The following is a 23,199-nucleotide window of genomic DNA, read 5'->3' as shown; positions in this document are numbered from 1 at the left end:
CTCCAGGACAGACCCCGGACACGGCTGTTGACCCACACAGGGGAATACAGGAACAGGCTGGTAGGCTGGCACACAGACTGGAGGGTATAGGCAGGCACGACTGGTATGCAGGCAGGCGGGTATGCAGGCAGGGAGGTACTGGCCGAAAGGACGGGCTGGAGCACAGAAAGGTTAAGACCCAGTACAGACTGGGTCACAGAACCGCAGATGCGGTAGACAACCACAGCAGAGAGGGAACGCCCAAAGCGGTGGGCAAGAACAGAGCAGGACGGGGCTGCAGGAGCAGCGAGCACAAGCAGGGCAGGACAGGACTGCCGGAGCAGCGGGCAGAAGCAGGGCAGGACAGGACTGCCGGAGCAGCGGGCAGAAGCAGGGCAGGACAGGACTGCCGGAGCAGCGGGCAGAAGCAGGGCAGGACAGGACTGCCGGAGCAGCGGGCAGAAGCAGGGCAGGACAGGACTGCCGGAGCAGCGGGCAGAGGAGTCAGAGCAGGCTAGGCTGAGTAGGGGGGACAGGGCTCTGTTCACACAGAACAGACAGGAAGGGAAAGGCAGAGCCAGACACCCACAGGGTACTTGCAGTGAAGTAGCGAGTGGACCACAAACTCACAAACGGGAGTACAGAGACAACAGGCAGGAGTTAGGTACGAGTTCAGACTCTGCAGAAAAAGGAAGGGAACGGACATAGAGGCAAAACAGGTAAAGGATAGGAGAGAGTTCAGACTGGAACTGAGTGTACGGAGGAGACCGACACTGCAGCGGAATACAGGAGCGGGTCTGGGAATACGGCCCCAGAGAGGCGGAACGAACAGGCAAGGAGCGTGTTCAGACAGGACAGACCAGAAACAGGAGCGGGTCTAGGAAATCGGCCACTAGAAGGCGGAACGAACAGGCAAGGAGCGTGTTCAGACAGGACAGACAAGAGAACATAGAAAGGACTCAGTTCGGACACGGGAACTAATACCGCAAAGCAGGAGACATACAGGACTTAGTTCAGACACGGGAACTAATACCGCAAAGCAGGAGACATACAGGACACAGTTCAGACACGGGAGCTGATACCGCAAAGCAGGAGACATACAGGACTCAGTTCAGACACGGGAACTGATACAAAAAGCAGGAGACATACAGGACTCAGTTCAGACACGGGAACTGATACAAAAAGCAGGAGACATACAGGACTTAGTTCAGACACGGGAACTAATACCGCAAAGCAGGAGAAATACAGGACTAAGTTCAGACAGGCCTGGAAATACAGCCTCCAGGAAAGGCAGACAAGGAAACAAAGACGGGACCTGGCACCTTCAGAGTGCAAGCACACACTGAAGGAAAACACTATGCTCAGGCAGGGATAGAAGGGAGCTGCTGAGCTATATACCAAGTGTCAGACAGCAATAGGCTGAGGACGCACAAGGGGTGTGACCCACAGCAGGTACAAAAAGCAGGAAGTGATCGGGCGCCGCCCTTAAGCAGCAGAGACAGACACAAACAGACAGCATGGAGGGAAGCCAGAGAGACATTCCGGACAGGAGATCAAGTGCGCGCTCCTGCACAGTGGGAAATGGACCACTATGCAAGGACGCCGCCAGGTATGTTACAGTACCTCCCCCCTTACGCCCCCTCTTCTTCAGACCTGCCAGAATCTTCCGCAGGGAATTCGAGGACCAGTCGTTCACTGGGTTGGAGGGGGACAGAGACTTGAGGGTAATCTCTGCTTCGAGGTACATCTTGTCAAGCTCACAGGAAAAAATAGACGGGTTATCGGGTACATAATGAGGAAAAGTCACTGTCTCTTTGTTATCTGGTGGTACCCCGGAGGATTCAGGAAACAACTGGAGGTCCTCCGCCGGGTCAGAAGAGTGCAGAGGCTCAGAGAAAACAACTGCTTCAGAGTACACTAGGTCGGACTCACTGGAGGAAGCAGGCGAGGTATCGGGTACCGAATATAGGAAAGTCTCTGTCCATTCACCACCAGGTGGCACCCCGAAGGGTTCTGAACACAACTGGAGGTCCTCCGCCTGGTCGGAGGGGTGTAGAGACTCGGGAGTAACCTCTGCTTCGGAGTACACTAGGTTGGACTCACTGGAGGAAGCAGGCGAGGTATCGGGTACCGAGTATAGGAAAGTCTCTGTCCATTCACCACCAGGTGGCACCCCGAAGGGTTCTGAACACAACTGGAGGTCCTCCGCCTGGTCGGAGGGGTGTAGAGACTCGGGAGTAACTTCTGCTTCGGAGTACACTAGGTTGGACTCACTGAACGAAGCGAGCGAGGTATCAGGTACAGAGTATAGGAGAGTCTCTGTCCTTTCGTTACCAGGTAGCACCCCGAAGGGTTCAGGAGACAACTGGAGATCCTCCGCCTGGTCGGAGGGGTGTAGAGACTCGGAGGTAACCACAGCTTTGGAGCATCCTTGGACATGCACACCGGTTAAAGAGAGAGAAGCATCTGATGCCGGGTGCAGGAAGTTCTCCTGTGTGGAGTCTGGATGGGCAGAAGTCTCTTCGGGCAGGAGAACTGGTGCACTACCCACGCACATTACCCATTGGGGTTTCTCCGGGATACAGGGAGATGAAGCTTCAGTAGGGACTTCAAAGTTGGGGTCAGGAGGTCTCAGGGAGGACAGACCCTGGCGTGACGGCTTGCCTCTACGTCTAGCACGTCTGGACTGCCTCTTGAGGTTGAGAGAAGTATTCCGGAAAGCGTAGTCACCCTGTGAGGATTCTGGGTGGGCAGTAGTCTCATTGGGCTGGAGGACTATTGCGCTACCCACACACATTACCCATCGGGGCTGCTCCGGGATATTGGGAGGTGAAGCTTCAGCAGGAGCCTCCGGGTTAGGATCATCGAAGACCATTAGAAAGGCCACCAGGAAGGCCATTAGGTCCCGGAGGATCGGATCCTGTGTTTCATATAGGGGGTTGATCCATTCCAAGGCATCACCCGCCAGGTAAGATATCATAAAGGCCACTTTAGCCCAATCGGAAGGAAAGTAGAGAGGGTAGGCCTTAAAGTGTAGCATGCATTGCTCCACAAATGCACGACACTGTCTTGGATCCCCATAGTAACGTGGCGGATCCGCAGGAACGAGAGCTGATAGATCCATCTGGACGGTGCGTAATTTCGCCTGGAACTCAGCTAAGAGAAAAAAAATTTATTTATTTATTTTAATGCATATATTCGCTGGAAAACTTCTCAGAGGGCGAAGGCCGTGGGGCTCAACGGGAACCATGGCCTGAGCATGCTGTTATGCACACGCCCGGGCTAAGCGGCGTGTGCGTGTGATTGGTAGTGATTCCACTGGACCGTGCCAGAGAGTGAATGCCTGGAGGGGCGTGACTAAGTATTCACCCGATCCGACCAGGGTCGCACGACGGCATACGACGCCAGTGCACCAAGGAGGAACCGAGCAGAGGGACCAGGTGCTACTCCAGGACAGACCCCGGACACGGCTGTTGACCCACACAGGGGAATACAGGAACAGGCTGGTAGGCTGGCACACAGACTGGAGGGTATAGGCAGGCACGACTGGTATGCAGGCAGGCGGGTATGCAGGCAGGGAGGTACTGGCCGAAAGGACGGGCTGGAGCACAGAAAGGTTAAGACCCAGTACAGACTGGGTCACAGAACCGCAGATGCGGTAGACAACCACAGCAGAGAGGGAACGCCCAAAGCGGTGGGCAAGAACAGAGCAGGACGGGGCTGCAGGAGCAGCGAGCACAAGCAGGGCAGGACAGGACTGCCGGAGCAGCGGGCAGAAGCAGGGCAGGACAGGACTGCCGGAGCAGCGGGCAGAAGCAGGGCAGGACAGGACTGCCGGAGCAGCGGGCAGAAGCAGGGCAGGACAGGACTGCCGGAGCAGCGGGCAGAAGCAGGGCAGGACAGGACTGCCGGAGCAGCGGGCAGAGGAGTCAGAGCAGGCTAGGCTGAGTAGGGGGGACAGGGCTCTGTTCACACAGAACAGACAGGAAGGGAAAGGCAGAGCCAGACACCCACAGGGTACTTGCAGTGTAGTAGCGAGTGGACCACAAACTCACAAACGGGAGTACAGAGACAACAGGCAGGAGTTAGGTACGAGTTCAGACTCTGCAGAAAAAGGAAGGGAACGGACATAGAGGCAAAACAGGTAAAGGATAGGAGAGAGTTCAGACTGGAACTGAGTGTACGGAGGAGACCGACACTGCAGCGGAATACAGGAGCGGGTCTGGGAATACGGCCCCAGAGAGGCGGAACGAACAGGCAAGGAGCGTGTTCAGACAGGACAGACCAGAAACAGGAGCGGGTCTAGGAAATCGGCCACTAGAAGGCGGAACGAACAGGCAAGGAGCGTGTTCAGACAGGACAGACAAGAGAACATAGAAAGGACTCAGTTCGGACACGGGAACTAATACCGCAAAGCAGGAGACATACAGGACTTAGTTCAGACACGGGAACTAATACCGCAAAGCAGGAGACATACAGGACACAGTTCAGACACGGGAGCTGATACCGCAAAGCAGGAGACATACAGGACTCAGTTCAGACACGGGAACTGATACAAAAAGCAGGAGACATACAGGACTCAGTTCAGACACGGGAACTGATACAAAAAGCAGGAGACATACAGGACTTAGTTCAGACACGGGAACTAATACCGCAAAGCAGGAGAAATACAGGACTAAGTTCAGACAGGCCTGGAAATACAGCCTCCAGGAAAGGCAGACAAGGAAACAAAGACGGGACCTGGCACCTTCAGAGTGCAAGCACACACTGAAGGAAAACACTATGCTCAGGCAGGGATAGAAGGGAGCTGCTGAGCTATATACCAAGTGTCAGACAGCAATAGGCTGAGGACGCACAAGGGGTGTGACCCACAGCAGGTACAAAAAGCAGGAAGTGATCGGGCGCCGCCCTTAAGCAGCAGAGACAGACACAAACAGACAGCATGGAGGGAAGCCAGAGAGACATTCCGGACAGGAGATCAAGTGCGCGCTCCTGCACAGTGGGAAATGGACCACTATGCAAGGACGCCGCCAGGTATGTTACAGAGAGCCACAAGCCAGAGACAAGAGGCGAAGCAGGCCTGTCTTGGCAGATAAGAGTCTGACTTTACCAGACTTTGGTGTCTGAGGCTGGGAGGATTCTACATCCCCCAGCAGATAACCAGTTCGCAGGGGACTGTATATTCCTTGGCCTAAGAAGCCTGGAGGCCCTGCCACAACCGAAGGGACCAGTAAAGCCGTACAAGGCTGGGAACAGAAAGGAACCCGCGTCACAGGCCATACAGGCGAGAATACACGGAAAGCTCGGAAACATGGGCTGTTACCCTATAACGAGGAGATAGCCAGAAGGAGCGCAGAAAGCACGGTAGGCCTACACCCTCACCCTGACCAGGGCCAATTTCCCCGTTGCTCTCAGACATCCAGGTCCCCTCCTAGCCGGGACTGTTTGTGGGTCAGTTTACCTGTTCTAGTAAAGACCCTGGACTGCAACCTGTTGTCTGTGTGCTCCTTGCTCCTCCAGCACTATCAGCACTGGGACTCTCACTACCATCACTCCCAACATCCATTATACTGCCCTGGGGCCGCACTCTTCCCGTGGGGAGTCACGCTATCCTAGCTGCACACCTCATCAGCCCCAGCGGTCTGCATGCAGCGGCGGTTCCTAATAACCGCAATCCACGGGTGGCATAGTCGGACATAATCATCAACACATAATGGACTACCACTGGCCTGACCACCCTGAGCCACGGAACCGGGTTGCCACTACTACTCCCATCGTTCCCCTATTGCCCGGATCCGAGTGCCCCACGGCCTAGGGGGCGAGTCACTTACATAATACACTGCACTACTCATGTATTGCAGGGCACTATTCCAGCCTGTCAGTATTAAATTTCATTCAGACGTCCATTTTTTTCTTAAACATGAAAAAAGTGTTATCAGTGAGTTTTTCATATGCCCCAAAAATTAAAAATTGCAAAGCTTCTCCCACCCATTATAATGTTACAATTTGACAGCACACAGATTGCACTTGGATAGCAATGAAGATGTGTCAATGTTTTATTCAGACTTATAGATTTGTATGGGTGATCCGTGGCTCGGATGAAATGTGTCTCTGCTTTTTTATTCTGCTTTTTGCCTATACAGTTCACAAGAAATCACAGACAAGTAACTAGTCCCATAGACTATAATGGGTACAAGTTCTATCCATGAAAAACATGGAAAAAAACAAGTACATGAAGCAAGGACATATGAATAAGCCACTATACTGGCAGTGAGATATTAGACCATGCCCTTTGCCTGATGGACTGCTGCAGCAACCCATCGGCCCTCAGTGAGTGCATTTTAGGACTGGCTATGGGCTGATTCATGTAGCGTTCTCCCTCTGTCAAACTCCTCAGCTGCTCTGGTTATTAATGATCACAACATGTGACAAATTAAACTCCTGGCATCAGAGCTATCTCTGATCCCAATAGATACAGCAGTATCTTAACTATATATCACCTCTGGCTGCCTCTGGGATGGCAAGGACACAACTCTTGTACCCATACCATCATGCTGATGTGGCACCCCTGAGGGTTCAGTCACCACAGAGGTACTGCACCTCACCGAGAGGTGTGGTGTCTCCTTCTCTCGGGTGGGGAGGGGGTGCTGCCCGGAACCCCAACACCTGCATCCAGCACTACACTGCTCCAGGCCGGCTGGAAGGGCAAGATGTAATGTGTTTTCTGCTGAGCCCTGTCCTTGGCTGGAGTGGGGGGAACCGGAGGTGGGGGGAACCGGTGGTGGGTGTGGGTGGAGGAAGCAGTTTAGTGGAGCACCATGGTAGGAGATATATAATGGGAAGCCATCTTAGGGTGGCAGATCAGACCGTAGGACAGTCAGTGGAGAACAGTCTGGGAGCAGAGTCTCTTTAGGAGCTCTGCTCCGCAAGTAGGGCCCAGTCCTAGAGGCCCCGGAGGGGAGCAGAGGAGTAGGCTCTGATCTAAAGAAGGAGATCCCAGGGGGTACGGCAAGTGCAGGCACCTGTACACCCCGCATCTGTCATAAGACAGAGGGATCATAGGCCGCAAGAAGGGGACCGGCCCCTGGTCCAGCCGTGTTACTCCAGGTCTCGGCTGGGAAATCCGGAGGCTTCTGGCTTATATAGTCAGTTGCCGAAGCCTCATTCTAATCCCCGCGAGGGTCAAGCAGGTCTGTGAACTCCGACGGACAGGAGGGACTTCAGAGCACCCGAGCGGGATTGAGAGTGGGAAGCGCAGGGCAGGAGGGAGAAAGACCCAGCGTGAAGACGGTCTAGCTAGGAACACAAGAAAGTGGGGTTCTGTCAGGTACTCCTAATATACCTGAGGAAGTGCTGAACCCCTGCCTGGTGAACGCAGCGCGATGTGGGAGGCTGACACCCGTACAGTGCACCAGTGAACTGTCATAAGAACTGTGAGTAAAAACTCGGATGACTGCACCGCACTGCCTCCGTCCATTCTTTTTCTGCGCCATCTTTCCCTCCCTGCACTACAACGCCCAGCGCAACCTTCACCGCCTTACACTGCCCTGGAGCAAGCTCTACCTGTGGAGAGCCACACCATCCCTACTGCCGTAACACCAGCTCCAGAGGACTGCTCCGCAGCGGCGGCACCCCCTTTTGCCGCATTCCACAGGTGGCATCACGAACAATCCCAAAAACCCCATATAAAAATATCCCCCCTTTTGCACTGACCGCCCTGGGTCACGGACTGGGCCAGCCACTGTGATATCCCCCACCGCCATACGCAGAGGCTCGGCTGCCGAGTACTCCCACGGCTCAGGGGGCGCGTCAGCCTTGGCGTCACAAACAGGATTCCGTGCCCGTTGCCACCGGGTAGTGTGCGCCTTAAAAGACTGTGATACTCACTGTGGTGAAGGTTTCCCACCATTCCCCAGATTTCCTGCCATAGTCCGCCATTTTCCTGTCGCTGCGCGGGAAGAAGAGGGCCGTAACCGCAGGAATCGGAGAGGCGTAACCGCTGGAAGCGCGCGAAGCCCAGGACACGCCCCGCCCCTGACGTCGAACCAGGAAGCGTCAGGTCCTGGAAGGAGCCCAGAGGACGCTCTGACGTCAGACACGAGTGACGCAAGGTCCTGGAGGAAGACCGTCGCCCACGGAGCTGCGGCCTACCGGATGAGAAGTGAAGAAGGTAGGCTCCGGTTCACTAGGGGAGTGCAACCATGGCCGACGACCAACAAGCCGCCGGAGCACCGGTTAATGCTCCTGATGCCCAATTTGTGCCCGGCGCTGCACAGGCCGGAGCGGCCGCCCCACCAGCAGGGGTCGTGGCTCCAGTGATACCCATGGCATTGCCATATGTCCACAGGGTGGTGGAGGAGAGCAAACCCTCGCCACCTAGAGCTGATGACCCGGCTGGGCTAGCATATTGTGGACAGGTGCTTCCCCGGAGGGAGCACAATTATTGAACTGCTGAACATTTTGTGTGCATAATTACCCATCAGGGTATACAGACTCCAGGCTGGGGACTGTGAACAGCCAGAAACTTATGTGTAAATAGTTCTGCACTTCTTAAAGTGCACCCTATTGGTTTTATATTAGAAACCATGACCTCAGAAGAAAGACCCGTTTGGCGTGGCGGAAGACGTGGTCCAACTCCAGGATCACCTATGCCCTGCAGCCATGCCCAGGGCCTACGTTGAGCGTTTGCGGACGGGTCCCTCATGCTGCTACTGTTGCACCCTGTTACAGAAATGTTATTGAAAAGTGTCCTTATAATGTTTGATAAATACACCCTGTGACGTTGGGGTGATGTGCCTCCCATAAAGGGAAGAAATGTTTTACAATCTTATATGCGAATGCATTCCAAAAATTTTGCTTGTCTAATTTACCGTGTTTTACTCAGTTCCAGCCCGCAGACGTGCTGTGTTTTACCAGGGGGGAGTGTGGCACCCCTGAGGGTTCAGTCGCCACAGAGGTACTGCACCTCACCCAGAGGTGTGGTGTCTCCTTCTCTCGGGTGTGGAGGGGGTGCTGCCCGGAACCCCAACACCTGCATCCAGCACTACACTGCTCCAGGCCGGCTGGAAGGGCAAGATGCAATGTGTTTTCTGCTGAGCCCTGTCCCTGGCTGAAGTGGGGGGAACCGGAGGTGGGGGGAACCGGTGGTGGGTGTGGGTGGAGGAAGCAGTTTAGTGGAGCACCATGGTAGGAGATATATAATGGGAAGCCATCTTAGGGTGGCAGATCAGACAGTAGGACAGTCAGTGGAGAACAGTCTGGGAGCAGAGTCTCTTTAGGAGCTCTGCTCCACAAGTAGGGCTCAGTCCTAGAGGCCCCGGAGGGGAGCAGAAGAGTAGGCTCCGATCTAAAGAAGGGATCCCAGGGGGTACGGCGAGTGCAGGACTGCACCCGTACGCCCCGCATCTGTCACAAGACAGAGGGATCGTAGGCCGCAAGAAGGGGACCGGCCCCTGGTCCAGCCGTGTTACTCCAGGTCTCGGCTGGGAAAACCGGAGGCTTCTGGCTTATATAGTCAGTTGCCAAAGCCTCATTCTAATCCCTGTGAGGGTCAAGCAGGTCTGTGAACTCCGACGGACAGGAGGGACTTCAGAGCACCCGAGCGGGATTGAGAGTGGGAAGCGCAGGGCAGGAGGGAGAAAGACCCAGCGTGAAGACGGTCTAGCTAGGAACACAAGAAAGTGGGGTTCTGTCAGGTACTCCTAATATACCTGAGGAAGTGCTGAACCCCTGCCTGGTGAACGCAGCGCGACGTGGGAGGCCGACAACTGTACAGTGCACCAGTGGAACTGTCATAAGAACTGTGAGTAAAAACTCGGATGACTGCACCGCACTGCCTCCGTCCATTCTTTATCTGCGCCATCTTTCCCTCCCTGCACTACAACGCCCAGCGCAACCTTCACCGCCTTACACTGCCCTGGAGCTAGCTCTACCTGTGGAGAGCCACACCATCCCTGCTGCTGCCGTAACACCAGCTCCAGAGGACTGCTCCGCAGCGGCGGCACCCCCATTTGCTGCATTCCACAGGTGGCGTCATGAACAATCCCAAAAACCCCATTTCTGGTGACTAACTCTTGAAGCTCATCAAGAGAATGCCAAGAGTGTGCAAAGCAGTCATCAAAGCAAAAGGTGGCTACTTTGAAGAACCTAGAATATAAGACATATTTTCAGTTCTTTCACACTTTTTTGTTAAGTGTATAATTCCACATGTGTTAATTCATAGTTTTGATGCCTTCAGTGTGAATGTACAATTTTCATAGTCAAGAAAATACAGACAAATCTTTAAATGAGAAGGTGTGTCCAAACTTTTGGTCTGTACTGTATATATATATATATATATATATATATATATATATATATATATATATATATAGGACTTCTCAACGATGTGATTTATAGTTCACTTTGAATTCACGCTAATCCTAATTTGCATCAAACCAAGACAATTTTACATCATAGTGTATAGTAAAGTACAATACCGTGAGCTTCATCCTGTGGATATACGTGAAGCTTATGTTGCACGCACAATACTAGCAGTACCTAAATGAGCTTTAACTATAGGAAGAGTGGAGGATGAACTCACCCGGCATGTCCACGTTCCAGTGTGTATACAATACGTTTTGCCCATTAGCCCATTTAAATGTGTTCCTGTCCTCTGTATCAGAGAGTCCGGTCCAAAAATATTTCTCTGGTCTAAACCCAATCAGACTTATTAAATAGATCTGCTCAAACCTGCAGGGAGAAGCCAATATTACTTTTTTGTTACTGTATGAAAAGGTCATTGTAATACAAAGAGGCAATGAATGTAATCTCCGATGCAAATGAATGAATTGAATTACTTAAAGGGGTTTTCCCAAAAGTACAAGGTATCTATCCAGTGGTTGGAACCATAGCAATCCCAAAAAGGGGCTCTGGAACCCCTAAGAATGGGGCAGAGGCTGTCTTGAATGGAGCAGAGGTTTGCATGGTCAGTTACTATTGGCAGACCCATAGACAATGAGTGGCCACCTCCACTTCATTCAAGAACCTATTCTATAGCAAATACAGGACCAGAACAAAAGACTACGTTCTGGACCTAATAAAACTCCATTAGTAAGTTATTTACAGTGGCTTAAAAAAGTATTCACCCCCTTGGCTTTTTACCTATTTTGTAATATTACAACCTGTGTTTAAATATTTTTGTAATCCGATTTGTGTGTGATGCATCAGCACTAAGTAGTCTGAGTTGGTAAAGTGAGAAAAATAGAGGCATAAATTACGGTATATTTAACGGATCAAATAACTAAAAATTGGCATGTGCATATGTATTCACTCCTGTTGCTATGAAGTCCCTAACAATTTCTGGTGCAAGAAATTACCTTCATAAGTGACATGCTTAGTGAAAGGAAGTCCCCCGATGTAAAATCTAAGTGTCACATGGTCTATCAGTATATACACTTTACCTTTTCTGAAATGCCACGGAAGCTGTAACACCATTAAGCAAGAGGCACCACTAACCAAATAACACCATGAAGACCAAGGAGATCTCCAAACAAGTCAGGGACAAAGTTGTTGAGAAGTACAAGTCAGGATTGGGTTATAATAAAATATCCCAATCTCTGAGGATCTCCCGAAGCACCATCAAATCCATTATCATCAAATGGAAAGAACATAGTACCACAATAAACCTGCCAAGAGAGGGCCGCCCACCAAAACTCTCAGCACGGGCAAAGAGAGCATTAATCAAAGAGGCAGCACAGAGACCAAAGGTAACTCTGGAGGAGCTGCACAGTTCCCAACCAGAGACTGGAGTATCTGTCCATACGACCACAATAAGCCGTACACTCCATAGAGGTGGTCATTATGGAAGAGTGGGCAGAAAAAAGCTTTTACTTAGACACAAAAATTGTAAGGCTTGTTTTGAGTTTGCCAAAAGACATGAGGGAGACTCCATAAATGTCTGGCACCAAACCTACAAAGCTCATCACCCCAAGAAAACCATCGCTATAGGGAAACATGGTGGTGGCAGCATCATAGAATCATAGAATCATAGAATGGTAGAGTTGGAAAGGACCTCCTGGGTAATCTGGTCCAACCCCCTGCTCAAAGCAGGATTCACTAAATCATCTCAGACAGATGTCTGTCCAGCCTCTGTTTGAAGACGTCCATTGAAGGGGAACTCACCACCTCTCGTGGCAGCCTGTTCCACTCATTAATCACCCTAACTGTCAAAAAGTTTTTTCTAATATCTAATCTGTGTCTCCTCCCATTTAGTTTCATCCCATTGCTTCTAGTCTTTCCTTGTGCAAATGAGAATAAAGATGATCCTTCTACAATGTGACAGCCCTTGACATATTTGTAGACAGCTATTAAGTCTCCTCTCAGTCTTCTTTTTTGCAAGCTAAATCCTCATGCTGTGAGGATGGTCCAAGATGAGGGGAATATGGATGGTGCGAAATACAGGGATATTCTTGAGCAAAACCTATTTGTCTGCCATTGATTTGAGACTGAGATGGACATTCACCTTCCAACAAGACGATGACCCAAAGCATACTGCTATAGCAACACTCGAGTGGTTTAAGCGGAAACTTGTAAATGGAGTGGCCTAGCCAAAGCCCAGACCTTAATCCAATCAGAATCTGTGGTCAGACTTGAAGATTGCTGTTGACCAGAGGAAACCATCTAACTTGAAGGATTTGGAGCAGTTTTGCTTTGAGGAATGGGCAAAACTCCCAGTGGCAAGATGTGAAAAGCTCATAGAGACATATCCAAAGCGACTAGCAGCTGTAATTGCAGCAAAAGGAGGCTCTACAAAGTACTGACTTTAAGGTGGGTGAATAGTTACGCACACTGAAGTTTTTAGTTATTTTGTCCTATTGTTTGCTTCAAAATGAAAATAAAACCAAACGTTCCCAGTTGTAGGCATGATCTTTACATGAACTCAAACCCTCAAAAGAATAGTGAAATACCAAATTGTGACGTATCAAAACACAAAAGATGTGCCAAGGTGGGGGGGGGGGGATACTTTTGCAAGCCACTGCAACTTATTAAATAAAGATCAATACAGAACATTACTAATTGGTTAATAAAACCCTTTAAGTGGTTGTAAAACTTTGGAGACAATTTTTTACATGCTAATTTTTGGAGCCAAATCAAATTTTTGCATTAAAACTTTTGCACCATTTCCTTTCTAGAGTCTATGTGTTGCTCTATCTATTGCTGGTTGCCCAATGAGTCAACTGGGAATTTATCAGTGAACTTCTTTTGATGGTCTGATAAGGGAGTTTGTAACATTTTTTTTATAATTTTCTTAGTTTTTCTAGGCTTATTTATGACCACAGACCACATCAAAGTTGAAGCTGCTGAGAAACAAACAGCCTGTAAAAGTCAAATGGCACAACATTTTTAATGAAACCCAATTGCAAAAATGATTTTTAGCCCCCAAAACATTCTTTAAATAAAAAAATTTAAAAAAGTTGACAACTCCTTTAACCCCTTTCTGGGGTGTAATAATACGTACCTGCATCCTGGGCCTTATGGACCAGGTAAGTATTATTACTAGTGATGAGCGAACGTGCTCGCCACTGCTCGGCATTCGCCCGAGCATCACGGTGCTCGACAAGCTCGGTGCTCGGCGAGTATTTCCGGGTTGCTCGGGCGGGAACTCGGGTCCCCTCCCTGCATGTTTGGTGCTCTTTAGAGAGCCAATGAACATGCAGGGATTGCCTGCCAGCACTGTAATTCCGTAGCCATGTTGGTTGTGGCATTACAGTGATTGGCTCTCAGCACAGCGTCATCAGGGCTATATAAAACCTTGCTCCGCTATGCTCGTCACAGTCTACCCTGGAACCAGGCAGAGTAGGGAGAGTTGCTGCTGAGTCAGGGAGAGATTTGCTTGTATATAGTTAGTATAGGTATTCCACAACATATATATATATCCATCTGAACTAACAGTCCTTCTGAGGACTAATACAGCTGCATATATTCAGTAGTGATAGCAGGAGTTAGGCAGGCAGGCAGTGTATGTGGCAGAGCGCAGTGCATATAGTGCAAGTGGGTCCATTGAATGTCCTGTTAGTATAGGTATATATATATATATATATATATATATATATATATATATGTAAATAAATATATATATATATATATATATATATATATATGCATCTGAACTAACAGTCATCCTGAGGACTAATCCAGCTGCTAGCTGCATATAATCAGTGTTAGGCAGGCAGGCAGTGTATATGGCAGACTGCAGTGCATATAGAGCAAGAGGGTCCATTGAACGTCCTGTCTGTTGCTGCTGTAATACATATTTGTAGACATAGCCCCAGATATGAGGGGCCAGAGCATTTTTTTTTATCTTAATCCTGGTTATTTGCTTAAAAAGCAATCCAGAGTACACCATTTTTCTGCTTGATTTGCTTGTTAGCCCTGCAGAATACAGCCAGATCTGTTCCATATTTCAGCGATAAAAATCCAGAAATTTGAACTGAACATGGAAAATATTGGCCTCATTTTCCATTCTGTTGCAGTGTGTTGTTCAAGCTATTCACACTAAGTCTCTGTGTAGAATAATATTAGTAAATTACAGGCCTGCTATTTAAAACCATGGTTCTCTGTCATTTAAAATGGGCAAGGTTCTCTGTTATTTAAAATGTTCTCTCTCCATTTAAAATGGGCAAGGCGCGTGGCAAGGGACGGGGAAGTGGATGTGATGGTGATGGTGCATGCAGAGGCCGAGGACGTGGCCGCGGGAAAGCTGAAATTGTGCCACAACAAACACCCACATCTTGTTGCTCGACCTCCCTGTCCCAATTACTAGGGTACTGCAGTACACCACTATTGAACCCAGAGCAGTGTCAAAAAGTTGTTGGTTGGATAGCAGATAATGCTTTCAGTCACTTTGCCACCACCACCACCCTGTCTTCCACACGGTCAGGTCTCAGTAGCCGTGAGTCTTGACCGCATATTCCTCACCCTGATCCTCCTTCCTCCCACCATGCCGAGTGCCAGGAGACAAGTGATCCCACACTTGGACACTCAGAAAAGCTGTTCACTTTTCCACTTTTAGATTCGGGCCTCTCGTCCGGTCAGCTTCAAGCGAGTCAAGAGGAGAATGCGTGTAGCGATGCCCAAATATTGGAGAAGCCACGGTCACACGAAGGCGACTGTGGTACAGTGCAATTACTGTTGCAAGAGGTGGATGATGATGATGAGACACAATTGCCAGAAAGTCAGGAGGAGGACCAGGGTGCAGAAGTGGAAGACGAGATGGTGGATGATATAGTAACTGACCCAAACTGCCAGGGGGAAATACAGAGCGAGGACAGCAGCACACAGGAGGTGGGAGGTGTAGCACCACAACAGGCAGGAAGAAGCAGTGTGGTGCCTGCAGACACAAGGCGGGAAAGCGTTCCTCGCAACGCCAACAAGACGGAAGTTTATAGTACAACTGTTAGGTCTTCCCAAGTCTGGTTGTTTTGTAAAGACTCTGCAGATAACCCCAAAAAGGCCATTTGCACCACCTGCCAGGCCAGCATCAGCAGGGGTAGCAAAACTAGCAGCCTGACCACCACCAGCATGATCAGGCACATGGTAGCAAAGCACCCGACTAAGTGGGCCGAACCCCAGGGTCCAGAAACAGTGTCTGCAGGTGACAGCACTGCTTCTTCCGCTGTTGTGCATGTCAAGATGCTTCCCACCCCGCATGTGTTGTTGCACACTCTCAACTAGCACCCTCAGCAAGCACGTCCACGTCCTTGTCCCAGCGCAGCGTTCAGTTGTCCCTACCCCAGTCCTTGGAACGCAAGCGTAAATACGCAGCCAACGCCCAACAGGCCACACTACTACATTCAGTATGGTATGAAAAAAATCGCTGCACTACTGTATATCGGTGCACAAGTAGGGGCCGAACCCACTGATAAATAGAAAAACAAGCGGTGGACACCGCGTTGTGGAGCCTGTCAAGTCCCTCACTCTTAAGGTGGTCCAGATCGTATTGATCCCTTAGGATTTAACTATCCAAACCCTTCTATACACTGCAAACGTTAACTGATGAAGGTCACTATGACCGAAACGTTTTTTATGCTTATGGACTGCAAATAATCTATGCTTATGGACTGCAAATAAAATTTCACCGCTTTGAATATTTGAGTGCCGAGGCTTTTTCTATTTAACACTACTACATTCAAACATTTTGCGAATGCTTGCGCTTGAAATGCTGCCTTTTAGGCTAGTAGAAACGGAAGCTTCTAATGGCGGCGGCTGTCCCTTGGTACTCGGTCCCCAGCCGCCAATATTTCTCCCAGTGTGCTGTCCCCGCATTACACGAGCACGTGTCCCACAACATTAGCCGTGCCCTCAACAACGCAGTCCACCTAACCACGAACACGTGGACAAGTGCTTGTGGGCAGGGACGGTACATCTTGCTGACGGCACACTGGGTTAATATAGTGTAAACCGCGACCCAGACGGACCTTGAGACGGAACACGTCCTCCCGACGCCGAGGATTGCGGGCCCTGGGTCAATCAGGGTTGCCCCCACAGTCTACAGCTCCTGCACCTCATCCTCCTCAGCCTCCTCCTCCTCTTCAGCCTCCATCTTCGAAATAACCACATCAGTCACAAGCTGGAAGCACTGCAACACTGCCTCGGCCAAACGGCAATAGGCTGTGCTGAAGCTAATATGCTTAGGTGATAAACTGCACAATGCTGAAGAGTTGTGGACAGCTCTGAAAGAGCAGGTAGATCTGTGGCTCACTCCGCTGACCCTATAGCCATGCATGGTCGTGTGTGATAATGGCCGGAACCTGGTGGCAGCTGTGAGGCGAGGCGAGCTAACACACGTTCCATGCCTGGCCCATGTGCTTAACCTCATGGTTCAGAGGTTTCTCAAAACCTACCCGGATCTGCCAGATCTGTTTGTCAAAGTTCGCCGCATGTATGCCCATTTTAGAAAGTCAGCTACAGCTTCCGCCACTCTTGCCATGCTTCAGCAGCGTTTGCAGCTTCCAGCTCACCGACTGATCTGCGATGTCACCATGCGTTGGAACTCTACATTGCAGATGTTGGAGAAAGGAGAACCACTGAATGTCCAGTCCAATATACAAGAGACATAAACCAATATATATAAAAGACCTTTATTAGACAATGGTCAAAGTGGTGCTACAAACACATGAGAACCCACCATATAAAAAATGTAATTGCAACCTAAAAGAGGAATATGACACAATAGATGTAACGGTTGCAATGGACAAGATATATTACATTACAATTTCACAAAAATTACAAAAAGAAAAAGATGGAATAGACAGGTATGTCAGCACCAAAGAAGATAGTATATATACTTCAACACAATAGTTTGTGAAACTATATTGGGGGTGGAGTATATACTGCCACACAAAGATCTATAGGACTATATAAGAAAAGAGATTGCTGCTACAGAAATAGATAAGTACCAGGTGCCAACTTGTTTATATAAGGTATATAGTGAAACAATGAATGCACATGCACATGGTACTAAGCAGAGAACTGACATACCTGGTTGTGGGATATAAAGGAGGGATCACGGGAATACCCCGACGCGCGTTTCAGACCAAAAGTGTCCTTCGTCAGGGGGTGTTGGTCTTAGGGGACCACCGAGTATAAAAAGAATGTGTGTCCAATCAAATGTGACGCGCAAAAGAAATCGCCGTGTACGGGGCGTGTCTATCCCAGAACCGGAAGTGACCCAGCAGCGCTGATTGACAGGGGCGGGCACACCCAACATGCAATGCGCGGTAAGGTCCTGTATTGTGGACTGCCTAGTACAATTGCGCATGCGCCGTCCGGAGGCACCAGGACCTGCAGATGTTGGGAAGGATTTATGAGTAGAAGAGGGCAGTTGTTGAGTACCAGCATCAACAAGGCCATCGGTATTCAGTTCAGGCTCCACACATAAGACCTCAGGAATGGACATGGATGTCAGACAGATGCACAATCCTCCAAAACTTTGAGGACTCCACAGCACTGGCGTATAGCAAATGTGGTGCCAATATTCAAAAAGGGGACAAAAGCCGAACTTGGAAATTATAGGCCAGTAAGCTTAACCTCTACTGTGGGTAAAATCCTGGAGGGTTTTCTAAGAGATGCTATACTAGAGTATCTGAAGAAGAATAACCTCATGACCCAATATCAACATGGGTTTACAAGGGACCGTTCCTGTCAAACAAATCTGATCAGCTTTTATGATGAGTCAATTTCCGGACTGGACCAAGGAAATGCAGTGGATGTTGTGTATATGGACTTTTCAAAAGCTTTTGATACAGTTCCACACAAAAGGTTGATACATAAAATGAGAACAATGGGGATAAGGGAAAATGTATGTATGTGGGTTAAGAACTGGCTCAGTGATAGGAAACAAAGGGTGGTTATTAATGGAACACACTCAGACTGGGTCTCAGTTAACAGTGGGGTACCACAGGGGTCAGTATTGGGACCGCTTCTTTTTAACATATTTATTAATGACCTTATAGGGGGCATACAGAGTAGTATTTCAATATTTGCAGATGACACTAAACTCTGTAGGGTAATCAATAAAGAGGAGGAAAATTTTATATTACAGGAGGATCTACAGTATGTAAACTAGAAGCTTGGGCTAATAAATGGCAAATGAGCTTTAATGGGGATAAATGTAAGGTAAAGCACTTGGTCAGAGGAAATAAAATGTATAATTATATGCTTAATTGTAAAACACTGGGCAAAACTGTCACTGAAAAAGACCTGGGTGTATTGGTGGACGACAAGCTCACGTTTGGTGGCCAGTGTCAGGCAGCTGCTGCAAAGGCAAATAAAATAATGGGATGCATTAAAAGAGGCATAGATGCTCATGAGGAGAACATAATTTTACCTCTATACAAGTCACTAGTGCGACCACACTTAGAATACTGTTTACAGTTCTGGTCTCCGGTGTATAAGAAAGACATAGCTGAACTAGAGTGGGTGCAGAGAAGAGCGACCAAGGTTATTAGAGGACTGGGGGGTCTGCAATACCAAGACAGGTTATTACACTTGGGGTTATTTACTTTGGAAAAACGAAGGCTTAAGGATGATCTTATTACTATGTACAAGTATATGAGGGGACAGTACAAAGACCTTTCTACTGATCTTTTTACTCTGAGGCCTGAGACGGGGACAAGGGGGCATCTTCTACGTCTGGAGGAAAGAAGGTTTAATCATAATCACAGACGCGGATTCTTTACCGTAAGAGCAGTGAGACTATGGAACTCTCTGCCGCATGATGTTGTAATGAGTGATTCACTATTAAAATGGATGCCCCCATGGATGCCTTTATTGAAAAGTATAATATTACACGTTATATATGCTAGATTCCTTGTTAGGGCATTGATCCAGGGAACTAGTCTGATTGTCGTATGGAGTCAGGAAGGAATTTTTTTCCCTAACGTGGAGCTTAGTGTTTGCCACATGTTTTTTTTTTGCCTTCCTCTGGATCAACATGTTAGGCTATGGGTTGAACTAGATGGACTTAGTCTTCCTTCAACCTTAAAAACCATATTACTATGTAAGATCGTGAGCGGCGATGACGCCATAGTTAGTGTCACCATGCCGCTTCTCAGTCTTCTGAAACACTCTCTGCTCACAATCAAAGAGGATACATTGCAGGCGGAGCACGATGAGATGGAGCAAGGAACCATACAGGGTGATTACACACAGCCCAGCCTCATCTCATCCAAACGTGGATTGGGTGACAATGAGAAAGAGGAGGAGGAGGAAGAACAGGAGTTAATTTCCTTTGCTATAGATGGGACTACCTGCAAAAGTGTCATACCGTCTGTTCAGCATGGATGGCCAGAGGACAGGGAGGAAGAGGAAGAGGATAAGGATGAGGAGGAGAGCATGGTCAGTCGTCCTCTTGGTGAGGACACGAAAGACTTGCTTCTTTGCAGTATGGCACATATGACTGAGTTTATGTTACGCTGCCTTTCCCATGACCCTCGCGTTTTCCAAATTTTGGGTGACAGTCATTACTGCTTGGTAACACTTGTAGACCCACGCTACAAGGAGAACTTTCTGTCTCTTATTCCCTTGCAGGACAGGCCTTATAAAATGGTGCAGTACAAGAAGGCCCTTGTTGCGGAATTATTTAAAAAATTCCCATCTTAAAATGCTGGTGGTAGAGGTCACAGTTCGTTGGACAACCAAGGAGTACAGGCAAGAGAGACACAAATGCAATCCAGCAGAGGCAGGGGAACACTGTCAAAGTTCTGGTACAGTTTTCTCAGACCCTCCCATCGCACAGGCCCTGAGGCGTGGGGTACTTTCCTAAGGAGGAAAAAGTTTCAGAAGATGGTGAGGGAGTACCTTGCCAACCGTACCAACGTCCTCCGTGATTCCTCTGTGCCTTATAATTATTGGGTATCCAAGCTGGACACGTGGCATGAATGGGCTCTCTATGCGTTAGAGGTCCTGGCCTGCCCTGCAGCTAGCGTTTTGTCAGAGCAGGTTTTTAGTGCCGCCGGTGGAATTATAACAGATAGGCTCATCTGCCTGTCAACTGAAAATGCTGACAAGCTGACTCTTATAAAAATTAACAAGGGCTGGATTGGGCCAAACTTCTCAACACCGCCGAATGATAGCAGCATAACGTAAACTAAATGAGAACATGTCGTACGCAATACTGTAGCCCAGCTCCATCTGTCTTTAAATTGTTAGTAGGGTTTTTCCTAAATTTTGGCAGCCATTGGACTCACTGCATACCCTATAATTATATAGCAGACCCTCTCCTTTCTAATGGAAACATGTTGTTACTGTGGCCCTGCTCTATGTGTCTTTAAATTGTTAGTGGGGTTTTTCCTAAATTTTGGCAGCCGTTGGACTCACTGCATACACTATAACTATATAGCAGACCCTCTCCTTTCTAATGGAAACATGTTGTTACTGTGGCCCAGCTCTATGTGTCTTTAAATTATTAGTGGAGTTTTTCCTAAATTTTGGCAGCCATTGGACTCACTGCATACCCTATAACTGTATAGCAGACCCTCTCCTTTCTAATGGAAACATGTCGTACCTTGTTACTGTGGCCCAGCTCTATGTGTCTTTAAATTATTAGTGGAGTTTTTCCTAAATTTTGGCAGCCATTGGACTCACTGCATACCCTATAACTGTATATCAGACTCTCTCCTTTCTAATGGAAACATGTCGTTACTGTGGCCCTGCTCTATGTGTGTTTAAATTGTTAGTGGGGTTTTTCCCAAATTTTGGCAGCCCTTGCAGTCACAGCATGGGCATTACCACTATAGGAGACCCACTCCTTTATAATGGGAACATTTTTTTTACTGACACCCTCCTCTGCGTGTCTTCAAAGGGGTATTGGGGTGCGTCCAAATTTTTGTCAGCCCTTGGAGTCACTGCATATGCAATAACAGTATAGGAGACCCACTCTTTAATAATGGGAACAACAAAGCATAGATGACTGCTGGCCCTTTAAGAATAGTAAGGCTGTAAAAATAGTGCTTGTGACTTTCAGAATCCCTCCTTCATAAATGAAACAGGATGTGTCTGATGATGTTTCACACACCACATGGCCAGGTAAGGTTGTAAAATGTTAAAATGACATTTCCTGATGAATGCATATGTCACAGTTGAAAGTAATGCAAAAGTGCAAAAATGCATCAAAATGCTACGTGTGAACATAGCCCAAGGTGTGGAGGAGCATTTTTGTTTTTAGTTATTTATTTTGCCCTATATACAAGTCATTACCTTGGAAAGGATGTTCCTTAACATATTTCCTAGGAAAATCCATTTTGGTTTCGTTTTTGTATGTTTTATTGTGAGTCCGTAAAAGTGGCGTAAAACCTCTGACAACATTGTTGACACCATTGACCTGGGAGTCAGAAATGCTTCCAGGGATCTTCCCCATGCTGTTCCCATGTCACTTGAGCACTGTTCCCATCGATTTGGGCAATTTTTAGGCCCTCTGCAGACCGCCGGGGGGGCAACCGGAAAAATGCTCGAGGTCCCATAGACTCACATTGGGCTTGTAACTCGGACCGAGCACTTGAGCATTCCAATTTGCTCGACCCGAGCAACGAGTACCCCAGCATTTTAGTGCTCGCTCATCACTAATTATTACGCCCCGGCGCGCAGGCACGATCGCCGCCGGGTGTCAGCTGATCCTAACAGCTGACACCCGGTACCATATGCCAGGAGTGGTTCCGCTCCGCTCCCGGGACATTAACCCCGATTTCGATCGCAGCATTTCCGGGGCAGGCAGTGGTAATAGTGCCCCTCTTACTTTGGATCGAAGACAGCGCGCTTTCAGTACGGGATCCCGATCCTTGCCATGGTGACCTGATGTCATCATGACGACATCCGGGTCACCAGGCATCAGCAAGTTTGAAAGATCGTGCTCAGTGCACGATCTACCTAACTTGTGTTTGCAGGGCTGACAGTCTGCATAGCAGAGCGATGCTGCTGCTGCATCTCTATGCTATGCAAGCGATCAGCCTGCAAAAAATGAAAGTCCCATAGTGGGACAAAGTGCAAAAGTTAAAAATAGTGAAAAAAAAGTGGAAAAAAAATTGTAAAAATATTTAAAAAAAAAAGAAAAAATAATCCAAAAAAATAAAAATATACTGTAGCCATAAATAAATAATATTATGAAAACAAAACAAAAAAACCCAATAAAAGTACACATATTTGGTATCGCCACGTCCGAAGCAACCTGACTTACAAAACTGTCCCACTAGTTAACCCCTTTAGTCAACAAGGTAAAAAAAAAGATCAGCCAAAAAATAAAAAAGTCATAGCTCTCAGAATAAAGCAATGCAAAAAAAATTATTTTTTCTATAAAATAGTTTTTATTGTGTAAAAGCGCCAAAGAATAAAAAATGATATAAATGTAGTATCGCTATAAACGTACTGACCCAACGAATAATGCTGCCTTATCAATTTTACCACACACGGAATGGCATAAAAAAAATTCCTGAATTTTTTTTTTTAAAAATCGGAATAGAAAGCGATCAAAAAATGTAATTTGCCCAAAAATGGTATTGATAAAAACATCAACTTGTCCTGCAAAAAATTAACCCTTACATGCCTCTGTCTGCCAAAACCTGGAAAAATGATTGCAAAAACTAATCTTTGGAACAAAAAAAAAAGATTGTGTTAGGGTTAGGGTTGTGCTAGGGTTATGGTTGTGCTAGGGTTAGAGTTGTGCTAGAGTTAGGGTTGTGCTAGGGT

General features: G+C 48.2%; 1 protein-coding gene across 1 annotated transcript in view; it reads right to left on the bottom strand.

Moving 5' to 3' along the window:
* Positions 1-23,199, bottom strand: part of LOC141264614 (macrophage mannose receptor 1-like) — a 203,872-nt gene that overhangs the window by 78,300 nt on the left and 102,373 nt on the right. Inside the window, exon 11 of the mRNA XM_073676893.1 lies at positions 10,562-10,710. Within this exon, the coding sequence (XP_073532994.1) occupies positions 10,562-10,710 (149 nt within the window). The remainder of the gene's footprint in view (positions 1-10,561; positions 10,711-23,199) is intronic.

The sequence above is a fragment of the Phyllobates terribilis genome, unplaced genomic scaffold (assembly GCF_046119375.1).
Source record: "Phyllobates terribilis strain yellow unplaced genomic scaffold, ASM4611937v1 Scaffold_4__5_contigs__length_816908805, whole genome shotgun sequence".
Taxonomy (NCBI): domain Eukaryota; kingdom Metazoa; phylum Chordata; class Amphibia; order Anura; family Dendrobatidae; genus Phyllobates; species Phyllobates terribilis.
Note: the sequence above shows the minus strand (reverse complement) of the source record. Positions and strands in the feature narration are given on the sequence as shown.